The 17,827-nt window shown below is 50.7% G+C and overlaps 2 protein-coding genes across 19 annotated transcripts in view; one reads left to right on the top strand and one right to left on the bottom strand.

Annotated features, from left to right (window-relative positions):
* The window catches only part of KYAT1 (kynurenine aminotransferase 1), a 35,707-nt gene extending 24,760 nt beyond the window's left edge, over positions 1–10,947 (bottom strand). For 8 of the 18 annotated variants that reach the window (XM_035259815.3, XM_078329120.1, XM_035259776.3 and 5 more), the window contains exon 1: positions 10,267–10,303. Coding sequence is in view for 1 of the 18 variants with exons in the window: in XM_035259766.3 (XP_035115657.1) it covers positions 10,777–10,924 (148 nt within the window). In the remaining 17 variants the exon portion in view is untranslated. Of the gene's footprint in view, positions 1–6,720; positions 6,863–10,266; positions 10,304–10,776 lie in introns of those variants that run through there. The other 10 variants (XM_078329122.1, XM_035259783.3, XM_035259761.3 and 7 more) reach the window with 5 other exon arrangements.
* Positions 10,503–17,827, top strand: part of LRRC8A (leucine rich repeat containing 8 VRAC subunit A) — a 38,828-nt gene continuing 31,503 nt past the window's right edge. The window contains exons 1-2 of the mRNA XM_002806531.6: positions 10,503–10,620; positions 14,041–14,147. The gene's annotated coding sequence lies outside the window, so the exon portion shown is untranslated. The remainder of the gene's footprint in view (positions 10,621–14,040; positions 14,148–17,827) is intronic.

A 17,827-nucleotide genomic window follows, 5' to 3' on the forward strand; every position in this document is an offset into this window, starting at 1 on the left:
CACTGATCGAAACCAGCCTGGGAAACATGGCAAAACCTGGTCTCTACAAAAACTACAAAAATTAGCCAGGCATGACAATGCGTGCCTGTAGTTCGCTTGAGGCCCAGGAAGTGGAGATTGCAGTGAGCTGGGATCGTGCCACTGCACTCCAGTCTTGGTGACCCTGTCTCAAGCAAGCAAACAAACAGAACACAACACACTAAGTGAAAGAAGCCAGACACAAAAGGTCACATAGGTAGGATTCCTTTTCTTTTTTTTTTTTGAGATGGAGTCTTGCTCTGTTACCCAGGCTGGAGTGCAGTGGTGCAATCTCGGCTCACTGCAACCTCCCCCTCCCAGCTTCAAGCAATTCTCCTGCCTCTGCCTCTCAAGTAGCTGGGACTACAGGTGTGTGCCACCATGCCCAGCTAATGTTTTGCATTTTTGGTAGAGACGGGGTTACCATACCTGGCCTATGATTCCTTTTCTATTAAATATCCAGAGTAACAAGTGTACAGAGACAGAAAGCAGATGAGTGGTAACCAGAGGATGGGGAGGAGGGAAAGGGGAGTGATTATTTGAAGAGTACGGAGTGTTTTCCTGAGGGATTAAGAACGGTTTGAAAATACAGTGACATAATGTTTGCACAACATTGTGAATGCACTAAATGCCGCTGAATTGTACACCTTAAAACAGTTATTTGTATGTTAGGTGAATTTTACCTCAATTCCAAAGAAAAAGTATTTTTAGAAAATGCTTTTTAAAAAAGTAAAAAAGACTGGTAATTTTTAATAAGACAAGTTGAAGAACAATGTAATCCCATAACTCCATTTACATGTTTTAAATTGTAGAGACAGGCTGGCCATGGTGACTCACGCCTGTAATCCCAGCACTTCAGGAAGCCGAGTCGGGTGGATTGCTTGAGCTCAGGAGTTCAAGACCACCCTGGGCAATATGGTGAAATCTCATCTCTACAAAAAATACAAAAAATTAGCTGACTATGGTGGCACAGGTCTGTAGTCCCAGCTACTTGGGAAGCTGAGTTGGGAGGATTGCTTGAGCCCAGGAGGCTGAGGATGCAGTGAGCCAAGATCATGCTGCTGTACTCCAGCTTGGGAGACAGAGTGAGACCTTATCTTAAAACAAAACAAAAACAAACAAATGAAAACGCAGGATGAAGAACAACATAACTTCATGTGCATTTTTTTAAATTGCAGAGAAAGCTGGACGTGGTGGCTCACACCTGTAATCCCAGCACTTTGAGAGGCCAACGCAGGATTTCCGGACCAGCCTGGGCAACATAGCAAGACCTTGTCTCTACAAATAATTTTTTAAAAGTTAGCTTGGTGTGGTGGCATATGCCTGTGGTCCCAGCTACTTGGAAGGCTCAGCTGGGAGTATCACCTGAGCCCAGGCGGTCAAGGCTGCAGTGAGCCACGATCACGCTGCTGCACTCCAGCCTGCGTGACAGAGTGAGATCCTGTCTCAAGAAATAAATAAACAAAATAAATTGTGGATAGATACATATGTGAGAATGCATACATATACATACACATACACATACACACACACACATACACATACACATACATATACACATACACATATATATTCAGGTAGTCTTTACTTTCCATAGTAGTGTGGGACTATAAAAATGGCCATGCTGAGGCCAGGCATGGTGACTCACGCCTGTAATCCCAGCACTTTGGGAGGCCGAGGTGGGCAGATCATTTGAGGTCAGGAGTTTGAGACCAGGCTGGCCAACATGGTGAAATCCCATCTCTACTAAAATTACCAAAGAATTTAGCTGGGTGTGGTGGCAGGCGCCTGTAATCCCATCCCAGCTACTTGGGAGGCTAAGGCAGGAGAATTGCTTGAGCCCAGGAGGCAGAGCTTAGTGAGTGGCACTGCACTCCAGTCTGGGTGACAGAGCGAGACTCTGTCTCAAAAAGAAAAAAAAATTAAAAATAAATACAAATACAAAAGATTTGCTGAGCGTGGTGATGCACACCTGTAATCCCAGCCACACGGGAGGCTCAGGCAGGAGAATCACTTCAACCTGGCAGGTGGAGGTTGCAGTGAGCAGAGATCACATCACTGCACTCCAGACTAGGTGACAGAGCAAATCTCTGTCTCAAAAAAAAAAAAAAGAATAGTCTGAACTGAACAGTGCTGCAGTCTTCCAGTGGTTTAATTTATGATACAGAATAAGCATTTCTTCTATGTTTGTTCTGAAGGCTGAAGTGCCATGGCATGATCTTGGATCACTGCAGCCTCAACCTACTGGGCTCAGGAAATCCTCCCATCTCATCCTCCTGAGTAGCTGAGACAGTAAGTACAAACCACCATGCTTTGCTATTTATTTTTATATTTTTTGTAGAGATGGGGGTCTCACTATGTTGCTCAGGCTGGTGTTGAACTTCTGGCATCAAATTATTGTCCTGCCTTAGCCTCCCAAAGCACTGAGGTTACAGGTGGGAGCCACTGCATCTGGCATCTTCTGTGTCTTAGTGAATACAAGTCATCCTTAGTCATCCTTTGTGCTTTTAGTGTTGTAAAATACCTCTGAGAGTTCCTTTTTTGTGTGTGTGAGATAGTCTTGTTCTGTCAGCCAGGCTGGAGTGCAGTGGTACAATCTTGGCTCACTATAACCTCTGCCTCCTGGGTTCAAGGGATTCTCCTGACTCAGCCTCTTGAGTATCTGGGATTACAGGCATGCACCACCATGCCCGGCTAATTTTGTATTTTTAGAAGAGAAGGGGTTTTTCCATGTTGGTCAGGCTGCTCTCGAACTCCTGACCTCAGGTGATCCACCCGCCTTGGCCTCCCAAAGTCCTAAGATTACAGGCATGAGCCACCACACCCAGCCCAGGGATGCAGTTTCACCATGTTGGCCAGGCTGGTCTGGAACTCCTGACCTCAAGTAATCCGCCCACCTCGGCCTCCCAAAGTGTTGGGATTACAGGCATGAGCCATTGTGCCTGGCCTAGGGAGTTCCTTTAATTTTTTTTTTTTTTTTGAGACAATTTCGCTGTTGTTACCCAGGCTGGAGTGCAATGGCGCGATCTCGGCTCACCACAACCTCCGCCTCCTGGGTTCAGGCATTCTCCTGCCTCAGCCTCCTGAGTAGCTGGGATTACAGGCATGCGCCACCATGCCCAGCTAATTTTTTGTATTTTTAGTAGAGACGGGGTTTCACCAGGTTGACTAGGATGGTCTCGATCTCTTGACCTCGTGATCCACCCGCCTCGGCCTCCCAAAGTGCTAGGATTACAGGCTTGAGCCACCGCGCCCGGCCTGGCAGTTCCTTTAATTTAAGCCAAGTTTTTGCTGATGTTATTTCCTCTGGGTCATCATCTTTTTCTTTAGAACCACCTTCCTCATTTATGTTGGTAAGTTTGCCTTCATGAAGTTTCTCTGGCAGCAGATCTCAAGTTTCCCAAACAGTGAACAGCTATTGACATCCCCACAGCTAACTATTTCTTCCATTATTCCATTTATGATCCATTTGTTTGTTTGTTTTTTGGTTTTTGGTTTTGAGATGAGTCTTGTTCTGTTGCCCAAGCTGGAGTGCAGTGGCGTGATCTTGGCTCACTGATGAGGTGGTTCACACCTGTAATCCCAGCACTTTGGGAAGCGGAGGTGGGAGGATCACCTGAGGTCAGGAGTTTGAGAACAGCCTGGCCAACATGGCAAAACCCTGTCTCTACTAAAAATACAAAAATTAGCTGGGCGTGGTGGTGGGCACCTGTAATCTCAGCTATTCAGGAGGCTGAGGCAGGAGAATTGCTTGAACCTGGAAGACAGAGTTTACTGTAAGCCAAGATTGTGCCACTACACTCCAGCCTGGGTGACAGAGCAAGACTCCATCTCAAGGAAAAAAAAAAAAATCTGTGGGAGAATTGCTGCAGTGGAGGTAACTCAGATGCTCTGGCAGCACCAAGGAGGCCCAGCACCACCAGGGCTGTGGACCATTCGTGTGCCTGAGACCCTTCTGGGGGAGCTCCCAGGTATCTAAGAGCTGAGGCCTCCCTGCTGTCAGGCCAGGCAGGCCAGGGGCTGAGGGCCAGTGGCCTGTGCCCTCCTCTGACACACACCTCCATCAGCCTGGGCAGCTACTGGCCATTTGCTTGACCTGAAGGCAGTGAATGACCCCTGGGCACCGGGAATGGGTCAGTGATGCATTCCAGGGGCTGATGTCAATAACCCAGGGGCTGATGTCAGGTATGCCACTGTCCCCCAACTCCCACTGGACCAGCTCTGCCCAGCAGCCTGTGGTAATGCTGGACAAAGTCCAAAGCCTCCTCAGTCTGGCCTTTGGAGCTGGCCTGAATCCAGGCTTGGTAGCCTCCACCTTCCCTCCTTTACTCTTTTTTTAGAGATAGGGTCTTGCTTTGTCACCCAGAAGCCTCAAACTCCTGAGCTCAAGTGATCCTCCTGCCTAAGCCTTCTGAGTAGCTGGAACTCTAGGGTGAATGCCACCACCCCTAGCTCTCAAATCCTTTGCTTTTTTTTTTTTTTTTGAGACGGAGTTTCGCTCTTGTTACCCAGGCTGGAGTGCAATGGCGCGATCTCGGCTCACTGCAACCTCCGCCTCCTGGGTTCAGGCAATTCTCCTGCCTCAGCCTCCTGAGTAGCTGGGATTACAGGCACGCGCCACCATGCCCAGCTAATTTTTTTATCTTTAGTAGAGACGGGGTTTCACCATGTTGACCAGGATGGTCTCGATATCTTGACCTCGTGATCCACCCACCTCAGCCTCCCAAAGTGCTGTGATTACAGGCTTGAGCCACCGAGCCCGGCCTTTTTTTTTTTTTTTTTTTTTTTTTTTTTTTTTTTTAAGATATGGGGTCTCCGTATGTTGCCCAGACTGGACTTGAACTCATGGGCTCAAGTTTCAGCCTCCTAAAGTGCTGGGATTATAGGTTGGATTACAGGCATGAGCCACTTTGTCCAGTCATCCTCTGTTTTTGTTTTCTGAGACAGAGTCTCTCTCTGTTACTCTGTCACCCAGGCTGGAGAGCAATTGCACAATCTAGGCTCACTGCAACCTCCACTTCCCAGGTTCAAGTGATTCTCCTGCGTCAGTCTCCCAAGTAGCTGGGATTACAGGTGCACACCACCATGGCCGGCTAATTTTTTTTTTTTTTTTTTTTTTGAGATGGAGTCTCACTCTGTCACCTAGGCTTGAGTGTAATGACATGATCTTGGCTCACTGCAACCTCTGCCTCCTGGGTTCAAGTGATTCTCCTGCCTCAGCCTTCCAAGTAGCTGGGATTATAGGCACCTATCATCATGCCTGGCTAATTTTTGTATTTCTGTAGAGACGGGGTTTCACCATGTTGGCCAGGCTGGTCCTAAACTCCTGATCACAGGTGATCTGCCTACCTCAGCCTCCCAAAGTGCTGGGATTACAGGTGTAAGCCATCACACCCAGCCTGCTTTTGAATAGATGTTGCCCACCTTCACTCAAGTTGTTTCCCCTGCCTAGCATATCCTTCAATCCAAAACCCCTGGCAGGGCTTGGCTCCACCTGTGTCTCCTCTCCGAAGCTTCAGTATCCACCCAGGCCCTTTGCTGAACTCAGAGAGCACCTACCTGTGCCTGACACCCCCCAACCCTGTGCTAAATTCTCTAATCCTCACCACAGCTGATTAGGATGGTATTATTGCCTCTATTTTCCTCAAGAGGAGAACAAGGAAAGCTCACTCCACCTAGAGTGCTCCAGCTGTGATTGAAACCCTGGCTTGCCTATTTCCAAAGTCCCAATTCTGTCCCCTGAAATCTTCTCTCAGGAGGTGGGTGCTGTGGCTGACCACCAACCCCTTGGGGACAGAAGCCATGCCTTGTCCAACTCCATCTTGCATGGCTGCTTCCAATGGCAGGCACGGTGACCCTGGCTTCCCAGGCTGGCCCCATGCCACATCACTCAAGTAAATGACAAGATTTGGTTCTGGAGCTTCTCAATAGGGGCACACTTAGAATTGGAGGTGAGTCAGCTCTTTACTGAGGAGAGCTATCCAGAGCCTTGAAGGATATTTAGCATCCCTGGGCTTAAAATGCCAGGAGACTCCCAGTTACTGGCACAACACACATCATGGCACCTCTAGAGAAGGGGTACAGGACAGGTGATACTATGCCCAGGAAGACCAGTCTACTACATGAACAACCACAGAAAACCAAAGCTTGGACTTGGATCAGATGGTCCCAGCTCCACCATAAACTGGCTATGGGACCTTGATCATGCCAGAGCGTGGAAGCTTGGAGGCTCAGCTTTCTCATCTGTACAATGCGGGTGACAAGTATACCGTGGGTCCTGGCTCATAGCAACCTGTCAATGACAAGTTATTAACTTTTTTTTCTTTTCTTTTCTTTTTTTTTGAGATGGAGTTTCGCTGTTGTTACCCAGACTGGAGAGCAATGGCACGATCTCGGCTCACGGCAACCTCCGCCTCCTGGGTTCAGGCAATTCTCCTGCCTCAGCCTCCTGAATAGCTGGGATTACAGGCACATGCCACAGTGCCCAGCTAATTTTTTTGTGTTTTTAGTAGAAACAGAGTTTCACGATGTTGACCAGGATGGTCTCGATCTCTTGACCTCGTGATCCACCTGTCTCAGCCTCCCAAAGTGCTGGGATTACAGACGTGAGCCACTGTGCCCTGCCCCTAATTTTTTTTTGATAGATAAAAACAGTCTCCTGAAGACAAATGTTTGGTGACAATCTGTTGAGTCAATGTTTACCTGGAGAGAATGGCCAGTCTGAGGAGATCTAACAATCACAGCACACACAGTCCCCTTGAGCTTAGGAATTGGCAGAGGAGAGAGAAACCACTTCTGGGAGTCCAGACTGCAGGGTTCAGGCTGGAGGGATTGATGGAAGACCCTGAGTGAGACAAACAGTGGGTATCCTTCCACTTATTCCTCCTGGCACAGGACCCAGGTTCAAAACCACAATCTCACTCAGCTTCGTACATTAAAGGAACCCACAACAGACAGGCAGATAGCCTGGCAGGAACCCTAGAGAAGGTGGCATCAGTTTTATTTTTATTTGTATTTTTGAGACATAGTCTCGCCCTGTTGCCAGGCTGGAGTGCAGTGGCACGATTTCAGCTCACTGCATCCTCTGACACCCTGGTTCAAGCGATTCTCCTGCCTCAGCCTCCTGAGTAGCTGGGATTATAGGTATGTGCCACCATGCCCAACTAATTGTATTTTTAGTAGAGACAGGATTTCACCACGTTGGCCAGGATAGTCTCGATGTCCTGACCTCGTAATCCACCCGCCAAGACCTCCCTAAGTGCTGGGATTATAGGTGTGAGCCACCGCGATCCACCAAGAAGGTGGCATCAGTTTACTGGTGGAAAAATTGAGGCTTAGAGAGGGGAAATGACTTACCTAAAGTCCCAAAAAAGCACTAGGAAGCCTCAGCTGCAAGCCAGGGAATGAGGGCATAGATGAGCGTGTTAGAAATTATGCAGGGAATGGGCAGTACCATCCAGGGATGTGGCCCCAGGTCTGTTCTGGCAGGAGTTGTTACAGTGACTGCCTCATGGCTGTGAATGTGCATGTGTTCCTTTATCACCCCTACCTGGATTATAAAATCAGGAACCCTTGTCTTTGGAGCTTGGAGAGGTTAGTTGTGGAGCTCGGGTGTTTGGCACCTAATGGAGGTCTTCTCCAGGAGGAAAGATTCCTGCTGAAGCCAGACTGAATGGGTCTAACCTACATATTCTCCAATTCTGTCGGTCACCCTCAGTTTCCTAGCGGACCCCGAAGCCAACTCCAGGGTAGGAGCCCATCTCTGCTTAAGTCTCCAGCCCCATCATTTCTCCTTCCAGACATCCTACAGTTTCCCATCACATTGAAAGTCCCTTCCTTTCTGACCGCACTGAAGCTAAGCCTCAAGACACTCAGCACAGGGGCACTCAACTCCCAGGACAGGAACTTCACATTTGACCTGCTCTCCATCAGATCCTCAGCCTCTGGCATCTCACCCAGCACACAGTAGGTCCACAAAGCATTAGCACAGATGATCCCAGGAAGCTGAGGGAGAGGCCCAGGAGCCCAACAGCCTTCCTAGGGAGGGAGGGAGACCTGTAGGAGCCCTCTTTGGGCAACTTTCTTAATCACTCTGTGCCTCACTTACTTATCTGTAAAATGAGGCTTATCTGCGTGTAAAATACAAAGTATAATACATGGGAACAGTCACAAGATCTGTCATCTTCATAGAACCTATTATGATCTGAAATTATTTATTGAGTTACTTGTTTTCTGATTTATCTTCCCCTTCTAAAATGTAAGCTCCTGACTACTATCTCCACAATGCCCAGAATAATGACCGAATGAATGCATATTTATCAAAAGAATCAATATTACCAGTGACATTTCAACCCCCCCCCCGCTTTTTTTTTTTTTTTTTGAGATGGAGTCTTGCTCTGTTGCCCAAGGTGGAGTGATCTTGGCTCACTGCAACCTCTGCCTCCTGGGTTCCAGTGAGTCTCCTGCCTCACTCAGCCTCCTTAGTAGCTGGGATTACAGGCACATGCCACCACACCTGGCTAATTTTTATTTTTTAGTAGAGATGGAGTTTCACCATATTGGCCAGGCTGGTCTTGAACTCCTGACCTTGTGATCCGCCGGCCTCAGCCTCCCAAAGTGCTGGGATTACAGGTGTGAGCCATCGCCCCCGACTGATATTTCACCCCCTTTTAGGCTGTTAATTTCCTCCTTATTTCACCCCCTTTTAGGCTGTTAATTTCCTCCTTATTCACCAAGCCTCAAAAATTGGGCTAAAAATCCTCAGTCTGCAACTGTGGTTCTTGTTCATTTTACAGGTGGGAACGTGGAGGCCTATGGAGTACCTGCCAGGCCCACAGTCCACAGGTTGTAGAGGCGCCCAGGCCCTGGACTTTAAGCTTGGGCTCTGACCTTAAACGTTTGCTTCTCACACTACACATCATGTCAATAAATAGTTACTGGATGCCTGTTGTGTGCCAGGCCCAAGACAGTTGTTGCATGACTGACAACAAAAAAGCTTCTCAGTTGCGGGGACAAGCTAGATGATGGGCATGAGTGTAAAATCGCCCATGGCTCAAATTCCAGCTTCTCCACTTCCTGGCTATGATATTGCTAAGTTTCTTAACCTCTGTAAAGTTCTTTTCTCTTCTATTAAAAGGGAAAAATAAGACCTCCCATCAGAAGAGGTGAAACTAGGCATTGGCTTAACATGTGATGTATGGGAGCTGTGACTGTCTTCATCATCTTATTTTATTTTATTTTTTTGAGACGGAGTTTCACTCTTCTTACCCAGGCTGGAGTGCAATGGCGTGATCTCGGCTCACTGCAACCTCCGCCTCCTGGGTTCAGGCAATTCTCCTGCCTCAGCCTCCGGAGTAGCTGGGATTACAGGCACGCGCCACTATGCCCAGCTAATTTTTTGTATATATTTTTTTAGTAGAGACGGGGTTTCACCATGTTGACCAGGATGGTCTCGATCTCTTGACCTCGTGATCCACCCGCGTCGGACTCCCAAAGTGCTGGGATTACAGGCTTGAGCCACCGCGCCCGGCCTCATCATCTTATTTTTAATGATCTATCTGAGCATATGGTAGTAAATTTCTTGCCCTGGCCCAGGTACCCAGGACCCCTGTTCTCCTGTCCCGGGCAACCGCAATTAACAACTTCTTGTGCATCTTATCAGACAGTTGGCGCGCACACCCGCAGATACCCCCATCCTCACGCGTCCTTCTAGGCAAACGATAGCACCCATCAACGCTGTTTTTTCTGTTCCTTCCTTTTTTCACCTAAGGTATCTTAGAAATCACCCTACATTAGTGCATATTGAACATTTTCCGTCTTAAATGGCTGCACAATATTCCATTGTATGGATTATTTTTTAATTTGGTTGCCGTTACTGTTATTAGCCAAAGAATTTGCGAGGACCCAAGGGGATCCATGGAGCTGCAGAGCTGGAGTCCGGGGATCCAGTTCCAATCCCAGATCTGCCCAGAATTCGCTGTTGCCTCGGGTGTCATCTCCACTGGCGCGATCGTGGGAGGGGCATTTGGGTGCAGGGAGGACCAGCCCCAGTGTCCGAGCGCGGATCAGCGAGCAGCACGCACAGTTGATTCCCGCGGGCGGTTCAATCATTCTGCGCAGCCACTTCTTTACACTAACAGCACCAAACTCATTAAGCACTCTGGCACAACCAAGATCGGAACCGTTAGCAGGCCCTCTCAGCCTCTACACCCAACCTCCGGACAGTGACGCTCCGACACAGCTACTTACCCGCGCCTGGGCCGTTTCACCCCTTGTTCCCAAGTACACCCGATAGGTTGCAGCAGTCCCTTTCCCTTTAAGGGGGCCGAGTCCCGGCTCCGCTACTTCCGCCCCGAAGTAACAGGGCGCAGGCGTAAAGGTGAGAAAGGGTGAAGGCTCAGAGAGATTCCCCTCATAAACATGGCGACGCCCTGGCCGCCGCGTTCGCGCCCGGCGGTGACGTCACTTCCGGGGCGGAGGAGCCTGAGTGGTGCAGTGAGGGACAAACAAAAGGAGGCGCCGGAGCAGCGCTGCGGCCGGCGGCGGGACGAAGCGGCCGGGGCCTAGGGCTGCCTGCTGGGCGGCCGGGCGCGGCGAGCCCAGGTGAGTGGATGGGGTGGGGACAAGGGCGCGAGCTGTCACCTCTCGAAACCCACTTACACACTCCCCCGGCCAGCTGCCCGGCCCCGGGCGCCCGGGGCATCTGGGGCTCTGTCTCGGGGCCGGCCCCCTGGGGGCCTCCCGCGGTGTTCGACCTACCTCCGGACTTCCCGGTGCTCGGGGTCTCCGGGGCCCCACCCTCTCCCCGGCTCCGCGGCGCGCGAGCCCCCTCCCAGGCACCCCTGTACCTCCTTGTGCTCCAGAAACCAGGAGTTTCCGCCTCGGCTCCTCTGTGTCCTCTTGTCATCCCCTGGGTCCCCCCAAATCCTCACCCCTCCACACACACTCTCCCCTTTCTAGAGGTTCCACCTCTGGGCTCTCTCCTTGCCATTTCTTTTTCAAAGATTCCCGTAGCTGTCTTCCCGCTGAGTTCCTGGCCCCCCTCCTCTTCCCTTGCACCCCTCCTTCCTCTTGTTCCAGTGGGGACAGTGCCCTGACTTGGGGGCAAGATCCTCGGTTTGGCTCTTGGGATCTGTCTGGGTTGGAATATCTGGGAAGAATGGTCCGGAATCTAAGACCCCAGACCCTGTCCCAGTCCTTTGCATCCAGGTTGGCCCGAGGGCCAGATCCAGTGAGGTCCGGGCCTGGTCCAGCCCTAGGTGAGCTGGAGACTCAGCAAAGTGGGCTCCCAGGCTGAAGGCGCATAGCTGGTGTTCTTGGAGTTCATGATGATTCTGCTGCTTTCGCCGACTGCTTCTTCCCCTTGATCTGGACTGGAGTGAACCGAGGTCTGCCGGTTCTCAGCTGATAAGGATTGTTGCCTTTTTTGGGAAGAAGAGATGGGTCGGGGGTTGTCTGGTAGCTGCCTCCTGATGGAGATTTGGCTGGAAGGGTGGGTGGTTCCTGGGTGAGCCACACTTCCACTGACTTCTCTTCCCCTGCCCTACCTCAGGAAGCCTTTTGAGAATGAGGTGTGGAGAGAGAGCCCCTGGTGAGAGGAAGGGAATTGGGGGAGCCCCAAGTTCCCTCTTCTACCTCTTCTGTTAGTACTCTTAGCCCCTGTCAAACTGTATTCTGCCCTTTGGAGCAGACAAACTGGCAGACAGACAGACTGGAGGAAGAGGGAGGTGATCGGCTGTTGCTGATACTTCCTGTGGAGGGGAAGGGGCACTGGGAGTTTGTTTGGAGCAACTGGGCAGTGCTGATTGCTCAGTCTCACTGATGTTGCTTCCATGAAAGTCAGGTCTTCCTCTGGCTCATGAAGGGAGGTAAGGACAGATGATGACTTGTGCTGGAGGACCGGCTGTTGTGGACATGCCAGGGATGAGTGATTGGTCTCTGCTTCCTTGTTTTCCTGGTCTCAGGGCTTCTTTGGATGGGGTCTGATGCTCCCCACCTTCTAGGGACCATGGGGTACACAGCAGGGGGTGCAGGAAAGGTTTGTGACTTACCCCATAACTTGACTAGATGAGGTGATTCTCCATCCCTTAGGCACACCCACTAGGAAGCCGTTTCCTTTGCAAACTTTGAGTGGCCTTTCTGGACTTCAGAGGGTCCTGGGGATCACTCCTGTGGGTCAGAACTCAGGCAAGTGGCCAGACCTTGGGTTGCTGCCTGGCTTGGCCTGGACCTTGCCTATAGGAGTTGGAGGGAAATCAGCCTGGTTCCTGACTTCCTCCCCTTAGAGTAGAGGTAATTCCAGGTTTTCACATGGAGAAACTGAGGCACAAACTGATGGGCCAAGACCTCTTGGAGATTCAGGTGGGATGGATGTAGGGCTCTAGAGCCCAACACACCATCTCTCCATGCCTTGACTCATTCATTCATTCATTCATTCAGCCATCCTTTAGAGAGTGCCCATCTTGGACCTGGGGTGGCTGGGAAAACAGCCCTGGCCTCCTGAGAACTGCAGTCTGGGAGGAGAGGCATACCAGAAGGCACATAAGTTCTGATACACTGTGGCCACCATATTACAGAGGCAGCCCAGAGGAAGAAGGAATTAGCTCTAGGTGGTTATGTAGGGGATGGTCAGGGTATGCTTCCTGGAAGAGGAGGGACTAGAATAATCAGTGACAGAGAGTCCAGGGGCTCAAATTCTGGACCTGGCTCTGCCATGGGCAGGTGATTGGACTGCCGAGCCTCAGTGGGTGCCTCATCCTTGACACGGAGGGTAGAGTGAGGCAGAGATTGGCTTGGATGGCCTCTGTGCCTAGATAGCTGTAGGTGCTTTACTACCTAGTTACCACCACCTTGTGTGGAATTGAGGGGTTATTGACCTACCTCACGTGGTGGCAGAGACCATCTTCCACATCTGTCCCCCCAGGACAGGGCCTGGAACTCAGTCAGTGTAGTAAACACCCAATGGTAGAAATGACGGAAACACAGCTATCCCTCCTAGATTGGTCCAGGTGTCTTTGTGTGCCCCTGCCTTCCTCATTCCTGGGTAACTCCTGCCGATGCTTTGGCCCTCTCCGGTGGCTGGGCCACTCTCTCGGCTCCTGGCTCCTGATACCTATGTTGTAGTGATCATACCTCTCTCCCCACCTTGACACTCACACACACTGTTCTGCACAAAGTGCCTGGCACGTATGGAGTAGATGCTCATTGGAGGCTGGCTGGCTGTCAGAGATGATGGGTGGATTTGGTGTTTGAGTTGGAATCTGGGCAGAGGTTGGTCTCAGCTTGTCCCAGCCACCCCACTGTGGCTCATCTCTTGCCACTTCCTCCCTCTGGCTCTGGATCTAGTCATGCCAAGCCCCAAAGCCTTCTCCGGATGCCATATCCTCTCTCCTCCAGGTAAACGTGCTGTTTCTCCTGCCTGGAATGCTTTTTCCAGCTCCTACTCTTAGGAGTCAACTCAGACAACTCCTCCAGAAAGCCTTCTCTGACCCTGCTAGTCGGGGTCTAGTGCTTCCCCTGGCTTCCCTGAGCTCTGAGACTATCACTGCTGACTTGGCACCTCCTCAGTAGACCAGGTTCTGGAGGGAGCTGCTCTGTCAGAACGTTTTTTGTTTGCCGGGCGCGGTGGCTCACATCTGTAAGCCCAGCATTTTGGGAGGCCGAGGCAGGCAGATTGCTGGAGATCAGGAGTTTGAGAGCAGCCTGGCCAATGTGGTGAAACCCCGTCTCTACTAAAAAGAAAAAAATTAGTGGGGCCTCATGGTGCATGCCTGAAATCCCATCTACTCGGGAGGCTGAGGCAGGAGAATCACTTGGACCCGGGAGACAGAGGTTGCAGTGAATCAAGGTTGCACCACTACACTCCAGCGTGTGACTCTTGTCTCAAAAAAATCCTCTTTTGTCACCCCAGAGCCCAGCCAAGGGCCTGGTACCAAGCAGGCTCTCAGCAAGTGCTGGCAGTGCAGCAGGTAACTGCAACAGTCACACATGTGCCTGCTGACGGCAGCTCTCGCTTCCTTACAGGGAGGCAGCGTCCATGGAGCAGAAGGAATGCCAGGACCCTGCCCAGGCCGACGCGGGCCAGCCTCAGCACCGACAGCCGACGCGCAGATAGCAGAGCCGTCCCTGGGGTAAGGACTGGGCCCTGCTCCTTCCAGGCCAGCTCCAGCTCCGGTCAAGTGCCCTTCCCAGCCTTGGGAGCAAAGGGCAACATCTCCGTTCCCACAGTCCTTTGCTCTTCTTGCTGTGGGTACAGGGCAGAGTGGCAGACAGCAGAATTGCCCTCTTTCTCCTTCTCCCGCTGAGTAATGTCTGCTTGCTGCACTCATTGAATGCTGAGTTGTTTCATTGCAAACCTCTGTTTTGTCTCCCTCACCCCAGATCTTATCAGTCCGGGTTGCTAATGCAGCCTCATGACCACGTTTCCCAAAAAGTGTGGACCACATTTCCTAAGTGTGTTCTGTGAGACACCAGTTTCTTTGGTCACAGAGGTTTGGTAATTCTGGGAAACAAAGACTTCTTGTGATCCTTGCCACAGGACTTACCAGAGCCTTGAATGGATTGAGCTTGACCATGATAAGGGAACTAGCGAGTCATGTTTCCCCACACTTATTTGATCATATAGACATCTTTGGGGACTGGGATTTCTTGGCCTGTGCTTTGGAAAACAGTTCCCAGAGGCAGGAGGGTGCACTGGTTAGGAACTGCTGTCAGACCTGGGTTTGAGTCTTGCCTGTCATGTGTTTGCTGAGTGACTGTGGGCCAGTCGTACCTCTCTGAGTCTTGGTTTCCTCATTCTTTTTTTTTTTTTTTTTTGAGATAGAGTCTTGCTTTGTCTCCCAGGCTGGAGTGCAGTGGTGTGATCTTGGCTCATTGCCACCTTTGCTTCCTGGGTTCAAGCGATCCTCCTGCCTCAGCCTCCCAAGTAGCAGGGACTACAGGTGCCCACCACCACGCCTGGCTAATTTTTGTATTTTAAGTAGAGGCAGCGTTTCAGCATATTGGCCAGGCTGGTCTCAAACTCCCGACCTCAGATGATCCACCCGCCTCAGCCTCCCAAAGTGCTGGGATTACAGGTGTGAGCCACTGCAACCAGCCAGTTTCCTCATTCTATAAAAAAGATAATCTTGGCCGGGCATGGTGGTACACGCCTGTAAACCAAGGTGGGTGAATCACCTGAAGTCGGGAGTTGGAGACCAGCCTGACCAACATGGAGAAACCCCAGCTCTACTAAAAATACAAAATTAGTCAGGCATGGTGGTACATGCCTGTAATCCCAGCTACTCAGGAGGCTGAAGTAGGAGAATCACTTAAACCCAGGAGGCGGAGGCTGTGGTGAGCTGAGATTGCAGCACTGTACTCCAGCCTGGGCAATAAGAGTAAAACTCAGTCTCAAAAAAAAAAAAGTTAATCTTAGCACTTACCTCCCTTTAGGACATTTGGAGGATTAAATATGTTGACGTAGAGCAGGCGTTTGGCAGAGCGCATGTCCTGGAAGGCGGTCCCCAGTCCTAGGTGGTGTGTGTATAGACAGCTGTATAATTTGTAAAACACTCAGGTCAGTGATCTCATTTGACCATTGGAGGGTGCTTTGGCAGTGGCCATTATCTCTACTACAGATGAGGAAACTGAGGATCAGAGTGGGGAAACAACTTGCCCAGACTCATCTGTAAAGAAGGCAAGGACATTCGGCTTGAATCCAGACCCTGGAATCCTGGGCCAGGGTCCTTTGTTCTCTGCCCTGAGGTCTTGCCTCTCCCCTCAGTTTTTTTGTGTGAAGGAAGGCCTGGCTCTCCCAGCCTGGATTTTAAAAGAAATAGTGGCCGGGTGTGGTGGCTCATGCCTGTAATCCTAGCACTTTGGGAGGCTGAGGTGGGTGGATCATCTGAGGTCAGGAGTTCAAGAACAGCCTGGCCATCATGGAGAAACCCCATCTTTAAAAAAAAAAAAAAGGAATAGTAAGTTTTTTTTTTTGTAATTACCAACATAGTTGTATATTCATCATATGTTTTTATACTTTTGGATATTTCTGGGGAACAGGGTCTCACTCTGTTGCCCAGGCTGGAGTGCAGTGGCACCATCATGACTCATTGCAGGATCTTCGAGGCTTCAGCGATCCTCCTGCCTCAGCCTCCCAAGTAGCTGGGACTACAGGCGTGCACCACTGCGCCCAGCTAATATTTATTTATTATAGAGATTGAGCCTCTCTACATCGCCCAGGCTGGTCTCAAACTCCTGGGCTCATGAGATCCTCCTACCTGAGCCTCCCAAAGTGCTGGGATTACTGGTGTGAGCCAGGCCTGTTTGGCTTTTTAATGTTATTTAGGAAATGAGTCTCCCCTGATACCCATCTTCAGAGGTGTGAATGGGAAGGGGTACATTCTTCTACATGTTATTACCATTTGCTTATTTTTATAAAAATCTGGTCATGTATGAGTTGCTGATTCTCAGCTCGCTTTTGTTTCATTTAACCATATCCCCTGGATCTCTTTCCCATGTGAGAGGTAGACAGAGCTGTGTGTGGTCCTGGCAGAATGCGCACCCTTGAGCCCCTGGGCCCCTCCCCATCACACGCTGGGTGTTTTGAGCTGTTTGGGCATTTATAGCAGTGGAGGGAGGTGGGAAATACCTGGTGTGTGATTGTGTCAACTCTCCTGTTTATGGGACAAAGTCAGCCAACTCCTGGCTCTGCCCTGTAGGAGTTTCCTGTTGGTTTTGAGGAACACTGTCCCCTGGAGAGGGGAGGCCTGAGCTGTAGCCTTTCATGCTGGGCAGCGCTGAGCAGGAAGCAGCAGGTCCTGCTTGTCAGATCATAATTCCTCCTCCTTGCCAGGGATGGTGTGGAGTGAACCACATGGGTCACATGAGGGGCTTTGGCCTCCACCCTCCATCTGGGTTAGGGACACATACACGAGTTGAGCTGAGTCAAATTGAGTCTGAGCCATTGTGTTCTCCTGAGTTCAGCCCTTCCTGATCCCTCAGGAACAAACAGACCTAACTCAGTTACCCTTTCTGTACCTGGAGGAAGCCTTGGTTGTGGTCTTTTTGGAATGCTCCTTTCAAGTTTTACCCCTGACAGTGGGCAGGTGAGGAGCAGGAGGAGGGTCCACCCTGCCCCCTGGGTCCAAAGATGCTCTTTTGGGACATAGCTGACCTCCGGAAGGGTTTGGGCAAGGTGACTGTACAGGTATGGCAGCCTTGTTTTGTAGGGCTGCGAGAGCATCTGGCAGGATTGCGCTGGGAGTGAGGTCTGTGCTGGAGCTCCTGACATGTCAACTGTGCTTTTCAGGTGCACTGTCCTGTTGCTGTACCTCCCCCATGTCACTTCCTCTGTTCTTTCCCAGGAGTCTCTTTTCTCTCCCACATGCTGCATGAGAGCCACAGAGCTGGCCCCTTCACAGATGGTGCTCTGCTCCCCCTTCCCGCAGTAGCACCTTCACAGCCTGTGGTCATCCTCCACACCATGTCTCAGTACCAGGCGGCGTGCTGGGACACTGGACACGTTTGCCCATCTTGCCTTCACCACAGCCTTGTGTGTGAGGTCACTGTACCATTTTTTAGTCCAAGGCCCAGAGGGACGAAGTCTCTGGCCCAAAGTTATACAATGTTCATGTGGCAAAGCCAGCACTTGAACCCAGGTTGGTATGGATTGGCAACCAGGGCTCTTTCTACGTCACCCTCCGTTGCTTCCTTTTCTCAAGTTCCCAGTCTTCTGGGGGCCCTCAGAGTCACCTGGGAGCTTATTTAAAATGCTGCTCCCAGCCGAGCGCGGTGGCTCACGCTTATGATCCCAGCACTTTTGGGAGGCCGA

Source organism: Callithrix jacchus, chromosome 1 (assembly GCF_049354715.1).
Source record: "Callithrix jacchus isolate 240 chromosome 1, calJac240_pri, whole genome shotgun sequence".
Classification (NCBI taxonomy): Eukaryota; Metazoa; Chordata; class Mammalia; order Primates; family Cebidae; genus Callithrix; species Callithrix jacchus.